Below are 12,527 nucleotides of genomic sequence, written 5' to 3'. Positions count from 1 at the left end.
GGGAAAGTTAAATGTGATAACACACAAAAGGCATGTAAATCACTTAAAGCCTTGGCATAAGGGAGCATTCAATAAGTCAAATCTATCATTAATAGAGTAAATGAGTACAAAGTATTCCCATAGGGCCAGTTCTCCTAAAAAGCGGAAATGTTAATGTCATCAAAATGCTGGTCAGCAAGCCCTCAAAGGCAATAAAAAAAGTACATGGAAGAGTTTACTGCTTTTTGAGGTAGTTTGGTCAGATCTACTTTGACTGATCATGTCTCTCTGGACAAAGGGCATTTGAAGACAGCTGAATGGGGTGCCTGTGCACATGCAAACGAATTCCTGGAGACAAGTGCTCCACTGACAATGCCAGCATCCCCTACCTGGACCAGCTGAAGCAGGTAATGTAGAACATCGTCATCCTCCAAGCTCTCCAGTTTCTGAACTGCAATGGCTCTTACATTTTCATCTGAAAAGTTGCAGTCCAGGAGTTGCATGGTTAATCCAACATCCAAAGCACTTTGATCCCAGACCTCCCTTCTGGCTAACAGTTGGTATGTTTTGGCTACAATTTCTTGCTGTCCCCATTTCACGGAGCTAAAGAGCTTAGGATATGCTTTGGGGTCCTTAAGGCTTTCATATCTGAAATGCCAGAGCAATTCTTTGTCTTCCGCCGTGAGAGGGTTAAGGGGATCAGTGGCTATGATTGCCTCTAGTTGTTTCCGAAGCTGATTGGGCATTTCGGCTCGCACCCGGTCCCCTTCCGGGTCAGGGGTGGGCCGATGTTTAGGCAAGGCTATGGGGTGACAGTAATTGTCTAGAAGAATGGAGATGGACATTGAGTTCTCCTTGTCCGGGTTGGTTGCCGACGTGAGCTTGTCAGCATTGAAGCTTCCATGGTCCTCCCCCTTCCCCGAGAGCTGCCACATGTGGAGCACGTACTCCCCATGGCGCAGGAGGAAGCGGTGGTCTATTAGCAGCAGGTTCACATAGTAGAGAAGCTGAGCTTTGCCTTTGGACTCAGGACTGGGGGTCTCCGCAGAGGCCTTACCAGACAGTGCTGGAGCTTTGCCGCAGTAGATTTGGAGGTTCAGCAGGGCGCCTTTGGGTAAGTCTTTGATCTTGATACTGAACTCAAGCCACACGTTCCAGAGCACCTCCTCCGTGAAGGGTTTGGGGCTAGTTCTTCTTTGGCAAAGGACTTGCTGCCCATACTGGATGTTTGCCTCCACATAAACGGTGAGGTCAGCATTCCGGGGCAGGACAGGGATGTCAATGCCTCTGATCTTGACCCTGAACTTGCGGTCGCAGTCCCACAGGGACACGGTGAACACGCTCTCGTGGTCCTTCCCATGGATGGTCAGCTGCTCATGGTAGCCAGTGACTCCTGTGCAGTCATCCACCAGTGGCCACTCTTCCTTCCGCACCTGGTCCAGGTCTGGGTTCGGAGGCGTGTCCAGCACCAGGTGAATCTCTTCCCCGTTCTTGAGGCACTGCCTCACCCACTGGAAGTTTTTGATGGGCGTCTCACCTACCAGGTACTCATCCCGGCCACAGACGCGCAACACAAAGTCTTGTTCATTCTGACTTTCGGGGATATCCATCAGAGACTTCTTCTTGGCCATCTTGGTAAAGAAGCTATGGAGGATGGTGCCTGGGGTGTCATCCGCCGAGACCTTGATGGTCTGGCTAGTGGTACTGCGATGAATGACGATGAAGATGCAGTTGTTGGTGATCTTTTTCAACAGGTACTCCGGGAGGGGCTTGGACGTCACCCAGGGGTGCATGGCGTAGAGCTTGGGGTCCCGGCCGGCCACCTCGGCCATGCGCGGGGTGACCAGGCGGCGGCGCGTGAACTCCAGCTCGTCGTCGTGCACGTTGCTGACGTCGGTGACATCGTAGCCAATCAGGGCGTTGAGCTGGCGCTGGAAAGCCAGCGTCTCCTCTGAGGGCGTGCTCCGCTGCACGAGATGGATCTGGCCAGGGCTGCGGTGCAGCACCTTCCAGTAGCGCAGGCAGTCCAGGGTCTGCACCACCTGATATTTGTCATAGATCTCGTACCACTGTCCCTTCTTCTGGTAGAGCAGGAGGAAGTGGTCGGGGCCAAGGCGGTGGTAGAAGTCGGCGGCCACGCTGGTCTCCAGCGCGCGCAGCCACACCTGGGCCTTCATCTGCTCCACATTGCCATGGCCGGCCACGTGCAGCAGCGCCGTTTCGGGGGTCTTGGTGTTGCGCTGGCTGGTGGGCAGCACGAACTCGATGGGGATGAGCTCCATGGAGGACAGGCTGGCCGCCGTGCTGCGCTGCTTCATCCTCCGGCGCCTGCGGCAGTTATCCTCTCTCAGCACCACGGGCGGTTCATAGTTCTCCAGCTCCATGCCCTGTGCAACCTGGCAGCGGAGAAACACAGGGCTCTGTCACAGGGAAGACACTGGCCCTTTATATTCTTACATGAGCTGGCAGAAGGAGACGGTGTAAAAGAATGACAAAGAGGTGCGCATGAAGATACAGGGGCTTTGGGGTCGCGGCCCAGGGATCCTGGCCCCCACGACTTAGACTCTGCGGGACGAACTCTTTAAATAATTTCTGAGCCTGTTTCCCATCTGTCAAATGGAGTTAGCAGTACCTCAGCGGGTAGAGGGGAGAATTAAATTAGGGGACGTACATGATGAGTATGGGCTGTGGATAGATGGGGGTTCATTAATTATTCATTCTACTTATGTTTGAAAATTTAATTTAAAAAAGAGAGGTAAAGCACTCATCTAGCACAGTGTCTGATGCACTATAAGGGCTCAAGCAGTAATTGTTAGGCATACTGAAATGCTTGGTTGAGTCAAATAATCCAATTAAAGGATTAAGTCCGGTGCTGTGGGAGATGCTGACTTTCCCCTGCCCCCCTTTGGAAACAAGCCTTTGACTTGTTTGCTGTCTGTTTCGTCTCACATTTCCTGGGGGACCCAGACACCTTACTCAACCTGCCTCACAGTCTCTTTTCAAGCTGTCTGGATCAGGTATCTGCTCCCTAGTCAACCTCCTGTCCTTTTTTTCTTTCCTTTTTTTTTTTTTAATCTTTCTAGTTAGAAGAAGTAGTCATTGTCACCGATAAAACTCAAAAAGATCAGAATTGGTGAAGTGGCACTGAAGAACATTTGCAGATATTTAAAATTGTGAATCACATAGTATGTTAGCATCTTGGCTGTCATTGCTCCATTAAGGTACTATCTTAGGGGAGTCTCCAAGGCTCTGGTCTCTGAGTATGAACAGTCAGGTAATTTTAACTTTGTACCAATTCATTCCATCTGCCTTTGGAGAAGCCACAGGATGGAACGTAGGACCAGCTATTTGGGCCCCAATCAATTACTTAACTTCTTTTTTTGCTATAATATTTTCATTTCTATGATGGGAATTCACCAGTTTATTCTCATCAACTTATCTACTCTTTCCACAAATATTTATAAGGACTTACCTTCACAGAGCATTTAAGTATAAATATGACTTACTGCAGTAAGAAACTCTTCAAATAATGATAAAAATGTTAAACATATTAAAGTTGAAATATGAATAAGGTATTTTGATTTTAATATTTAGCATCACTATATTGTAAGGTATATTCTAATAAGAATCAACTATTGAAACAAAAGTTGTTTCACTAAATAGTATTTGCTTCTTAAAGGACTCATGTTAGTGAGGCTCAAAACTACCTATTTCCTTATGAAATAGTGGAGCACTTTTATATACCGAAAAGGAGAGTTTGATTATAAGATAAGAAAGATAAGTTTTATTAGAGCCAAACTTCTTTTCAAATCTTGGCTTAATCTTACTTTTAAATTCAATATTCCCTCTCTTGAAATATTATGAAGTAGCAGGGAGAGTATAGCTGAAGCAGTTGAGCACAGGCTTAGCATGTATGAGGTCCTGGGTTCAAGCCCCAGTATCTCCTCTAAAAATAAATAAATAAACCTAATTACCTCCCCCCACCAAAAAAAATTATGAAATGACACTTAGTAAACACATGAAATCAACTACCCCAAAGGACTGTCTCTTGCAGCTTAAAACCATCACTGATCTCTGGCTACATTACAGAATAACAAGAGAACTGTAAGATACGTTAATATTGGCACTGACCTGAAATGAAATAGGTCCAAATTTAGGCAACATGCAAATACTCAGCGATCACTTCTGCCTCAGTGACATCAGTCTTACAGGGTATGAGATGCAGAAGAAAACGGGCTGACTAAATACTCACTGCTTTCCTTCATGGTTGAGGCCACGGCGCGCTCTCCTTTTACAAGAAGATGTTAGAAACACTGGTTAAGTGCAGTAATCTCGAAGCATGCACTTGTGAGAACATGAAGGCTGGCTGTCACAGGCCCCTGTGCCCTCACTCTTCCTCCCAAACAAAAACAAAAAAGGGCTGATGCACCTGCAAAGCTACTGCTGGAACCCTGTGGATAGCCACACACATAGGTCGGACTAGACAATGAAACAGAGACATTCAGTGGCAGTCCCATCCTAAGGACGACAACAGTTCCAGATAAAAATATTCTAGCTGAGGCGGAAGTGTTACTATTCCGAGTCAGACCCAACAAAGGGCAAAAAATAGTAGGAAGTAATACCTGATGAAGCAGCGGAGGCGATGATGCTGAAGGATCATTTGTTTAATTTCTGAAAGCAAAACAAATTCAAACCTACCCAGTCTGCTTCTCAACTCTTCCGCTTTTCTGGGTCTCCCTTCATATCCAGATGCAGAGGAAGTGCTGCAGTTACCAGGAAGGAAGTTTTAACCAAGTTGATTATATGTGTGATTGCTCATTTAAAAAGTGTCAGAAATGCACTTCCTGTTAGGGCACACACAGAGAGCAGAGCACAAAGTTGAGCAATGTTGCCTATATATATATCTTTTTACTCTTTAAACTAATTTTTAAATTTTTTAAAAAAATTGTGAGAGAGCAGAAACGAATTAAAATCGCATAGATCCAAACAAAAAACACATTCGTGAGCCATAAACACATGAAATGTGTTTTTTTTTCTAGCTAGTTCTCAGTGAAAGAAAAGGCCTCCCAGCCATAGTATTAGAGAAACAGCCAGGTGGGATAATTTTAAAGACCCAAATTAAACCCATTAGTCCTGCAAAGCCCATCCAATTAATTTTCCCTGATGGGAATTCAAATGACCTCTTGTTCACACCCTGTAACTGAGGGAGTGGGGAAGAGAAACCTAGTGATCCAGGGAACTGAGTTATCCAGCCGAGCATTTTCAAAGACAAAGTCTGCAAGTTCACTTCCTTAGCTTGGCGAGACAGTTCTCTATTTTTCCAAAGCATTCAGCCTCTGAAATATCACTGGCTCAAACTGAAAGTTCAGTGTGTGTGTGTGTGTGTGTGTGTGTGTGTGTGTGTGTGTGTGTGTGTGTCTGTGTCTAAGTGCTGGGGGTGGAGACTTACTGTGAGCAATGATTGCAGACAGAATTGGTTTCTTGGTGTCATGGGGACGGGGGAGCTGAGCACGGCCACACTGTAAGGTAGAGGTGGGAGATGGCTCCTGATTCCCAGGAGAGTGGAGACACCATAGAAAAGCCATCCTAAATTGTCTTTACAGCAGCCCTATATCTTCCAGGTGACCTCAGTTCGTTCTACATCCTGAACCAGTGCCCCCTCCCCTCCATCCCAGGGTTTCCTATACCAGAGTTCATCCTCCAGCCTAGGCTCTCGTGGACTCCAGCTGAGCCCCGGGACGACAGGTAGAAGGTTTCTTGGAGATAGATAATTAAGAGTTTCTTTCAATGCTCTGACATCATGCTAAATGATTGTTTCATCTGATCTATCTCCTTTCACGTTGGCTCCTTGGGTCTCAGCGTTCCACAAATAGTGCTGTGATAGTTGACATTAGCAAGGAAATGATTTAACTCAAAGGATGCCTCCCAGATATTTAGAGGGTTCTTATCAGCTTCCCAGAGTATATTCCTGTATAAGAATACTCCCTTAGGAGGCTGGTGGCTTTAGAAGCCTCAGAGCTGCCTGTCTGGGTTGGTTTGGGGGAGGAGGCGAGGAGCCACACTGTAGGAGCACCCCACTCTGTCACCCAGCATGTGTGGAGGAGCAGGTGGGCTGGGTGGGGGATTGGGGTTGGTAGGGCTGACCACAGAGGGATCATAAGCTTGGCCAGCTCTGTTCTGCAGACCGTGCCACAGATTCCTTCCTTGCCCTGGCTCAGTCACACCCAGGAGGCCAAGTCCCAGCCTGACACCACACATGCACACGCACACGCACACGCACGCACGCACACACACACACAGTTATTTCAGAAATTCTAGACTCCAGCTCGGGTCTCCTTGTCTTTATAGAAACTACTCAGTTAAATCCAATCACACAAACGTTGTGTGTTCTGTGACTAAACTTGCAAATACTTCAGGCTTTTTTGGTGGTTTGAGATTAAAAGTACCCTGCTCTTCCCCAAATCCTAATATAGCCACTAAAATTTGACTGTATGTCGTCAGTGTTTCAGGGGAGAAGTAATGGCCAGTGTCTCCCTCCTGGATGTGGATACTTCCTCTATATGAGGAATTCTTTACTAGTTGGGGCCTCTTGTATCCTCAGATTTTTCAGGTTCAAAGACCTCTAGATCTCATCATTATTCTGTTTTATTAATATGTTTCTCTCTTTGGTTCTTTTTTTCCCTTCTGTGAATCTTGTGAATCTCGTACACCTGGTATCATGCTTTACGTAGACATACACTACATTTTGACTGAAAAAATACAATCAAGTAGTCTTAACCTTCTTTGTACATCCAGCCATCACAGGCATATTAGAACAGATTAGAAAATAAGAACACTGTTGGATGTGTTAGTGGTCAATAAACAGGTTAAGAATACATTATTTGCTCTGAGGAAGGCTTTTCATGACAGTCTTCAGATAAATTACTTGTGGCCTAGTTGGAGAGACAAGACATGCAGATAAAAAAAAAGTCATGTGCAATATGATAGTATATGTAGACCAAGTGGTTTAAATATATTATGTAACATTCCTTACATAATACAGTGGTTTACTGGAGCAGGTCACTTTGGGTGGAATTAAAAATTTTTTAAGTATACAGGGAGAGGTTCAGGATTTAAGGTAAGAGGAATCAGAAGGGAAAGTCTTCAAGCCAAAACATATTTGAGGGACAACGTGCTGATCAGTTCCCTGAACTGGAGAGTTTGTGAAAGACAATAATGGTGGGAGATGGTGGGAGATCTGGGAAGACATGAGAAGACAGGCCTGTGTTTCCTAAACTTATTTCGTGTCTTGGCACACATAAAGAGTAACAATATTTGTGTGATGCGCTGGCTGCAGTGGACTAAATGTTTGCTCCCATTTTGTATATTGAAATCCTAATGCCCAGTGTAGTAGAATTAGGAAGTGGGGCCTTTGGGAGAGAATTAGGTCATGAGGGTGGAGCCCTCATGAATGGGATTCATGCCCTCATTCATGCCCTCACCCTGTTTCTGCCCTGTGAAGACACAATGAGAACGCAGCAGTCGGCAGCCCAGAAGAGGACCCCTACTAGAACCTGACCATGCTGATACCCTCATCTCAGATTTTAGCTCTCAGAACCATGAGAAATGAATGCGTTGTTTGTAGTACTGTGTTATAGCAGTCGGAACTGACTGTGACACGGAATAAAGTGAAGAGGTTCCTCAGAGCATGAGACAGTGCCTGTGTCCCCAAGGGCCCGGGATGCCTTTGGAGCGCACTGATTGGGAAGCTGTCATTGGTTACTGTTCCTGGGTAGGGTAGCTAAGTGACTCAGACATCTCAGTATCTCTCAGCTTGACAAAGCACTAGAATCCATCTTTTCATAGCTTCTAGTTCAGCTTCTGATGGCTTATACAATGATATAATAGACTTAAAGGTGTTTTAATCTAATCTCACAATTTGCTTCGCCTTCATACCCCTCTTGGTTGTCTAGGCACACATGCCAATCTCTATGATGCTTTTTGGTCTGTGTCTGGTACGATGAAAAAGGAGCATCCTGGTAATGGAGAAGCACCAGCAATCACAAGACCTGGGTTTATTCCTGCTTTTCCCCTAGGCCTAATCTATGCTAATGCATCTCTCTCAGTTTCCTAATCTACGGAAGAGATAAACAGCCACCGTACTTACCTCATAGGAGGTTGTTATAAATGTTCAATTTTCAATAGCACATAAAGCTATGTAACTATACTATACTGTTGGATGCCACAGAGGACAGACAAGTCTAGGTGTCACACACTAACACTACAGACAGAGGAAGAAGAGGCATGCCAGCTTGTGTGTTTCCTTTCCAGAGAGAGGAAAACTCTCCCGGAAGCCTCCTGGGTTCCCTCCTGTCTCTGGCCAGACTTGGGGCAAGTGTCTGTCCCTCCCTCAGCCAATCCCTAGGAAAGGGGCTAGAATTACATGAGTGGTTTGAGCTAATCAGGCTATCTTTCTGCTGAGTGCCTGGCTGGCAGAGAAGGGTGGCCCCCAGAACAAAACATGAGGGCTCTGACAGGACAGAGCGGGGCTGGGGAGGACAGCAGGAGAGTCTGTCACAGCCTGAATGCCATTTGGGGGATAGGCTATTATCACGCCAGGGTAGGGGCGAGCCACGCCAGGTTCAGAGAAAAGAAGCTGCGGGAAATAAGTGACAGTCAACACAGCCCCAAGGAGTTACAGCCCGACCCAGTGCCTGTGGGACATTCTATTCTTATGAATAGAAATAGGGCACTTTTGTCAGTTTCTTTATTCAGCTCAACTTTGCCAATATAGCTCAGTAAGCACTTCACACATTTCTAGAAAAGATTTTTCTGTAAACTGATTTTTTAAAAAATTGAAGTATAGTTGATTTACAATGTTGTGTTAATTTCTGGTGTACAGCATAGCAATTCAGTCATATATATATTGTTTTTCATTATAGTTATTACAAGGTATTGAGTAGAGTTCCCTGTGCTGTACCGTAGGACCTTGTTGTTTATCTATTTTATATATAGTAGCGTGTATCTGCGAATCCCAGACTCCTAATTTATCCCTCCCTACCTTTCCCCTTTGGTATCCTTAGGTTTGTTTTTTATGTCTGTGTATTTGTTTCTGTTTTGTAAATAAGTTCATTTGTCTCATTTTTAAGATTCCACATATAAGTGATAATATGTGCTATTTGTCTGTAAATTGATTTTTAAAAGTCCAGACTCCTTAGCATGCTACATCGGACCCTTTATGATCTATCTCTTATGGTCTGTAGACTTCACCACACCATTGTCTATAAGGAACTTGAGCATCCGTGGATTTTGATGTCTGCTGGGGTCCTGGAACCAGTCCCTCCCCAGTGGTTACTGACAGACGATGCTATGCAGTTTGCATAACCTCCTCTGGGAGAGCTTTCTAGTTTAGGAAAGCTTTCCTCGTTAGTTATCCCACAACAGCAACAGCAGTATTACCACCGCCAAAAACAAACTCTTCCCATAGCACTTCCCATGCGTCTTACATTGTTTTGAGCACTTTCATATATTAATTTGTTGAATCCTCACAACATCCCAAGGAGAGGGGCATTGCCATTACCCCCACTTACAGATGATGAAAGTTGGGCACAGAGAAGTTCAGTAGCTCCCCCAGGTCCCACAGCTGTGAGAGGTCATTGCCATAGCACCTCTCCTGGAGGCTGAGAGCTATTTGCTAGGCTGCCTCCTGCATGAGACTGTGAGTTCTTGGGGACAGTGAGTGCTGTGTTCATCAGTGAATTCCCCAGAGCCTGACACAATGGTTGGCATCTACAAAGTGAGGGCCTCAGTAAGTATTTGTGGAATGCATGCTTTGTATAGAGTATCTCTTTTTTGAAAGTCAGTGAATTCCCTCGCATTTACAGGAAGCACCCGGGATATTGAATGAGACTCCTGCAGCCTCCCAGATCAGACAAAACCCAGGCATCCCCTCCGTCCCATGGAACCACCCAACCCAAAGCCCAGCCATCTACCTCCTCTTAAAACCTCAGAAGAGAAACCTTGGGAGGAAAACGGCGTGTAGTGTGTGGAACTTCAGAAGGACCCTAGTTTGACTAACATTATCAGAACTACAATGCCTGAGAAATAGCCCCTTTATTAGTTTATTAATTATCCTGATCTATTATATTAGTTCTCTTTGTTTTTCCCATATCAATTTTGACAGAAATATAAGACTGAAAACTGCCGGTACCACATCCTTGTGAGCAAGAAATCCTCCCATATAGTGGATACCAGACCCATCCCTGGGACCTTCAGACTTTCCTGCAGACTGTCAAGTATTTTTATCTGTCTATCTACACACCTGTCCAATCCCTGGCCTTTCTCTATCTGCCTCTTACACACATACCCTGATCCTGACAGAGACAAAACTGCTGCAATCAATAGGGAGTGAGGTTTCCAAGCCAAAGATGGCTCCTTCATTCATGGGGTTGTTCCTGTTCAGGGGCACAGCAGAGGACCACAGGAGAGAGGAAGACTTAGTAGACCGTCTTGGGTGGAGCCTGCTCTCAAAGCCCTGGTCCTGAAGCCCCAGGGGATGACAATTTAATAGAAGCTGCTTCTCGGGCCATTATATGAGACTGTTCCTTCCAAAGCCCTGGATTCTGCCTGAGAGCCTGGCAGGAGTCACATCCCCCTGGAAGCAAGCTCAGAGGCTGCCCTTCCTCTCCGGGTTCAGCAGTAGGGCGCAGGCGCTGGGGGTGGGGCGGGGTGCAGGCGTGCGGGGCCTGACCCGCCTTTCCCCGCTGGGGACACAGCGAGGCCAGAGCCTCGCAGGGACCCACCTGCCCGCCTAGCGCACGCATTCCTTGCTCTGTACCTGGGAGGACTCTCTGCTCCTCCAAAGCTCGGCCAGCCTTTGCTGCAGTCACCCATATCGTGGGTCTGTTTAATCCCACAAACATTTTCAGCAGATCAGGAGAAGCCCTGATGGGTGTGTCTCAGTGAAGTTGTGAGCCGCCCTCGCCCCTCTCCTCCCCTTGCCCGCCTACCCGCAGCATTTCTCCTTTTTTTTTTGTAAAGTGGATGCCTGGGCACCCCTCCCTTCTCTCCTTCCTTCCTTTTCTTTTAAAATAGAATTTACTGACTCGAGGAGGGGGAGGGGCTTCTGCGTTGCTTTTAATGGTCTGTTTCTTGATGAGGTGCTAGCTGCAGTGTGACCGATTTGTGGACTTTAATCAAGCTGTACACTCGAGGGTCGCTTTTCTGTGTGTTATCCATCAGTAAAAGTTCAAAAACACAGTGTTTATCTAAAATAATTTTTACTTAAAAATGTCTAAAATTTAACCTACTTCCCCAGTTTTCTTAATTAAGTGGGGTTTTTTTCCCCCTTCTTTTTTTCTCCACATCCTTGGCAGACTGTTCTCTCGATCTGAATCTTGGTGTTTCAGGAGGAGGCTGGGGCTGGACCAGCATGTCTGCCTCTCACAAGCAGTGACCTCTGTCCAGACCCTCTATCTTAGGTAGCAGAGGCCATCAGGCTGGGCAGAATGTCGTAAAGGAAATAAGGTCCCATTTGGACTCATTTAAAGGAAAAGGGGTCTCTGAGCCCAGCTGCTGTTGTGGAATTCTGATTAATTATTTATTGACTGATGCATTCATTACCATTTGTTCATAAGTTCATTAAACATTTATTATTGAATATTATCTGTGACCTGGCACATGGATCCCCTGTCTGCAAGGAGCTTGCAACTTAGCAGGGAGAGAAGATGGGTACCTGTCATCATCGCGGAGTGGGGAATGGGAGATGGACCCTCAGAGCTGCACGAGGGGAAGGAGGAGTTCAGAGTGGGATGCTGTCCTTTCCAGGTGAGCCCGCCCAGAAAGCAGGCAGAACAGGTGGGACTGGACGGGCAGAGGTGGAGGGGAAGAGCATTCCAGCAGAAGGAATAGTATACAGCAGGCAAAGCGCAGAAGAGTGAAATTTCCTCAAATAGCCCAGAATGGGAGAAGTTTCAGAGGGCGGGTGGGCTGCATGGCCAAGTCATGGCATTTCTGCTGGGCAAGAGGCATTCTGTAGGAGCTGTCAAACAAGTGAGAAGTGCCAAACTGAACAGGGTGTGCTGGGAGTAGGGGCAAGGTTAGAAGACATCTCTAGGGCCCCCTGGACTTTCTTCCTTTGATTAACAGCTTTATTGACATGTACTTTACACACTATCCCTTTCAGTTTTAATCCTTCCCATGGTTCTTTGAGGCAAATGCCACAGTGCTGATGTGTTCATTAGGGTATGCTAACTGTGCTAACGGCTGTACCAAGAATCTCAGTGGTTCATTTCTTTCTCACATTGTAGTCCCAAATTGGTTGGTTGGGGAAGCTCTGTTTCAAGCCTTCATTCAGGACCCACCTCCTTCCAACTAGAGGCTCTGCTTTCCCCTTCAGCCTTGAGTCCTCCATTGGGTCTGAAATGGGTCGTGGCTCTTGTGCCTACACCCCATTGGCCAGAGCTGTGTCACGTGACCCACCTAATGTCAAGGGTGGCTGGGAAATACAACCTATCTGTATGCCCATGGGGAAAGAAAATAGGTTTAGCAAAGCCATAGCATTGTGTTTG

General features: G+C 46.3%; 1 protein-coding gene and 1 long non-coding RNA gene across 5 annotated transcripts in view; one reads left to right on the top strand and one right to left on the bottom strand.

Annotated features, from left to right (window-relative positions):
• PIK3CG (phosphatidylinositol-4,5-bisphosphate 3-kinase catalytic subunit gamma) overlaps positions 1–4,732 on the bottom strand; it is a 32,950-nt gene extending 28,218 nt beyond the window's left edge. Inside the window, exons 1-3 of one of the 3 annotated variants that reach the window (XM_072965212.1) lie at positions 4,602–4,673; positions 4,111–4,267; positions 369–2,375 (exon numbers count right to left, since the gene is read on the bottom strand). In XM_072965212.1, the coding sequence (XP_072821313.1) occupies positions 369–2,375; positions 4,111–4,143 (2,040 nt within the window). In that variant the 5' untranslated portion in view covers positions 4,144–4,267; positions 4,602–4,673. Of the gene's footprint in view, positions 1–368; positions 2,376–4,110; positions 4,358–4,601 lie in introns of those variants that run through there. The other 2 variants (XM_006198510.4, XM_015234566.3) reach the window with 2 other exon arrangements.
• Positions 1–12,527, top strand: part of LOC140697453 (uncharacterized) — a 139,340-nt gene that overhangs the window by 52,276 nt on the left and 74,537 nt on the right. The gene's annotated exons all lie outside the window — the stretch shown is intronic.

The sequence above is a fragment of the Vicugna pacos genome, chromosome 7 (assembly GCF_048564905.1).
Source record: "Vicugna pacos chromosome 7, VicPac4, whole genome shotgun sequence".
In the NCBI taxonomy this organism is placed as follows: Eukaryota; Metazoa; Chordata; class Mammalia; order Artiodactyla; family Camelidae; genus Vicugna; species Vicugna pacos.
The sequence above is the reverse complement of the archived record's forward strand: the minus strand, read 5'-3'. Positions and strand labels throughout refer to the sequence as shown.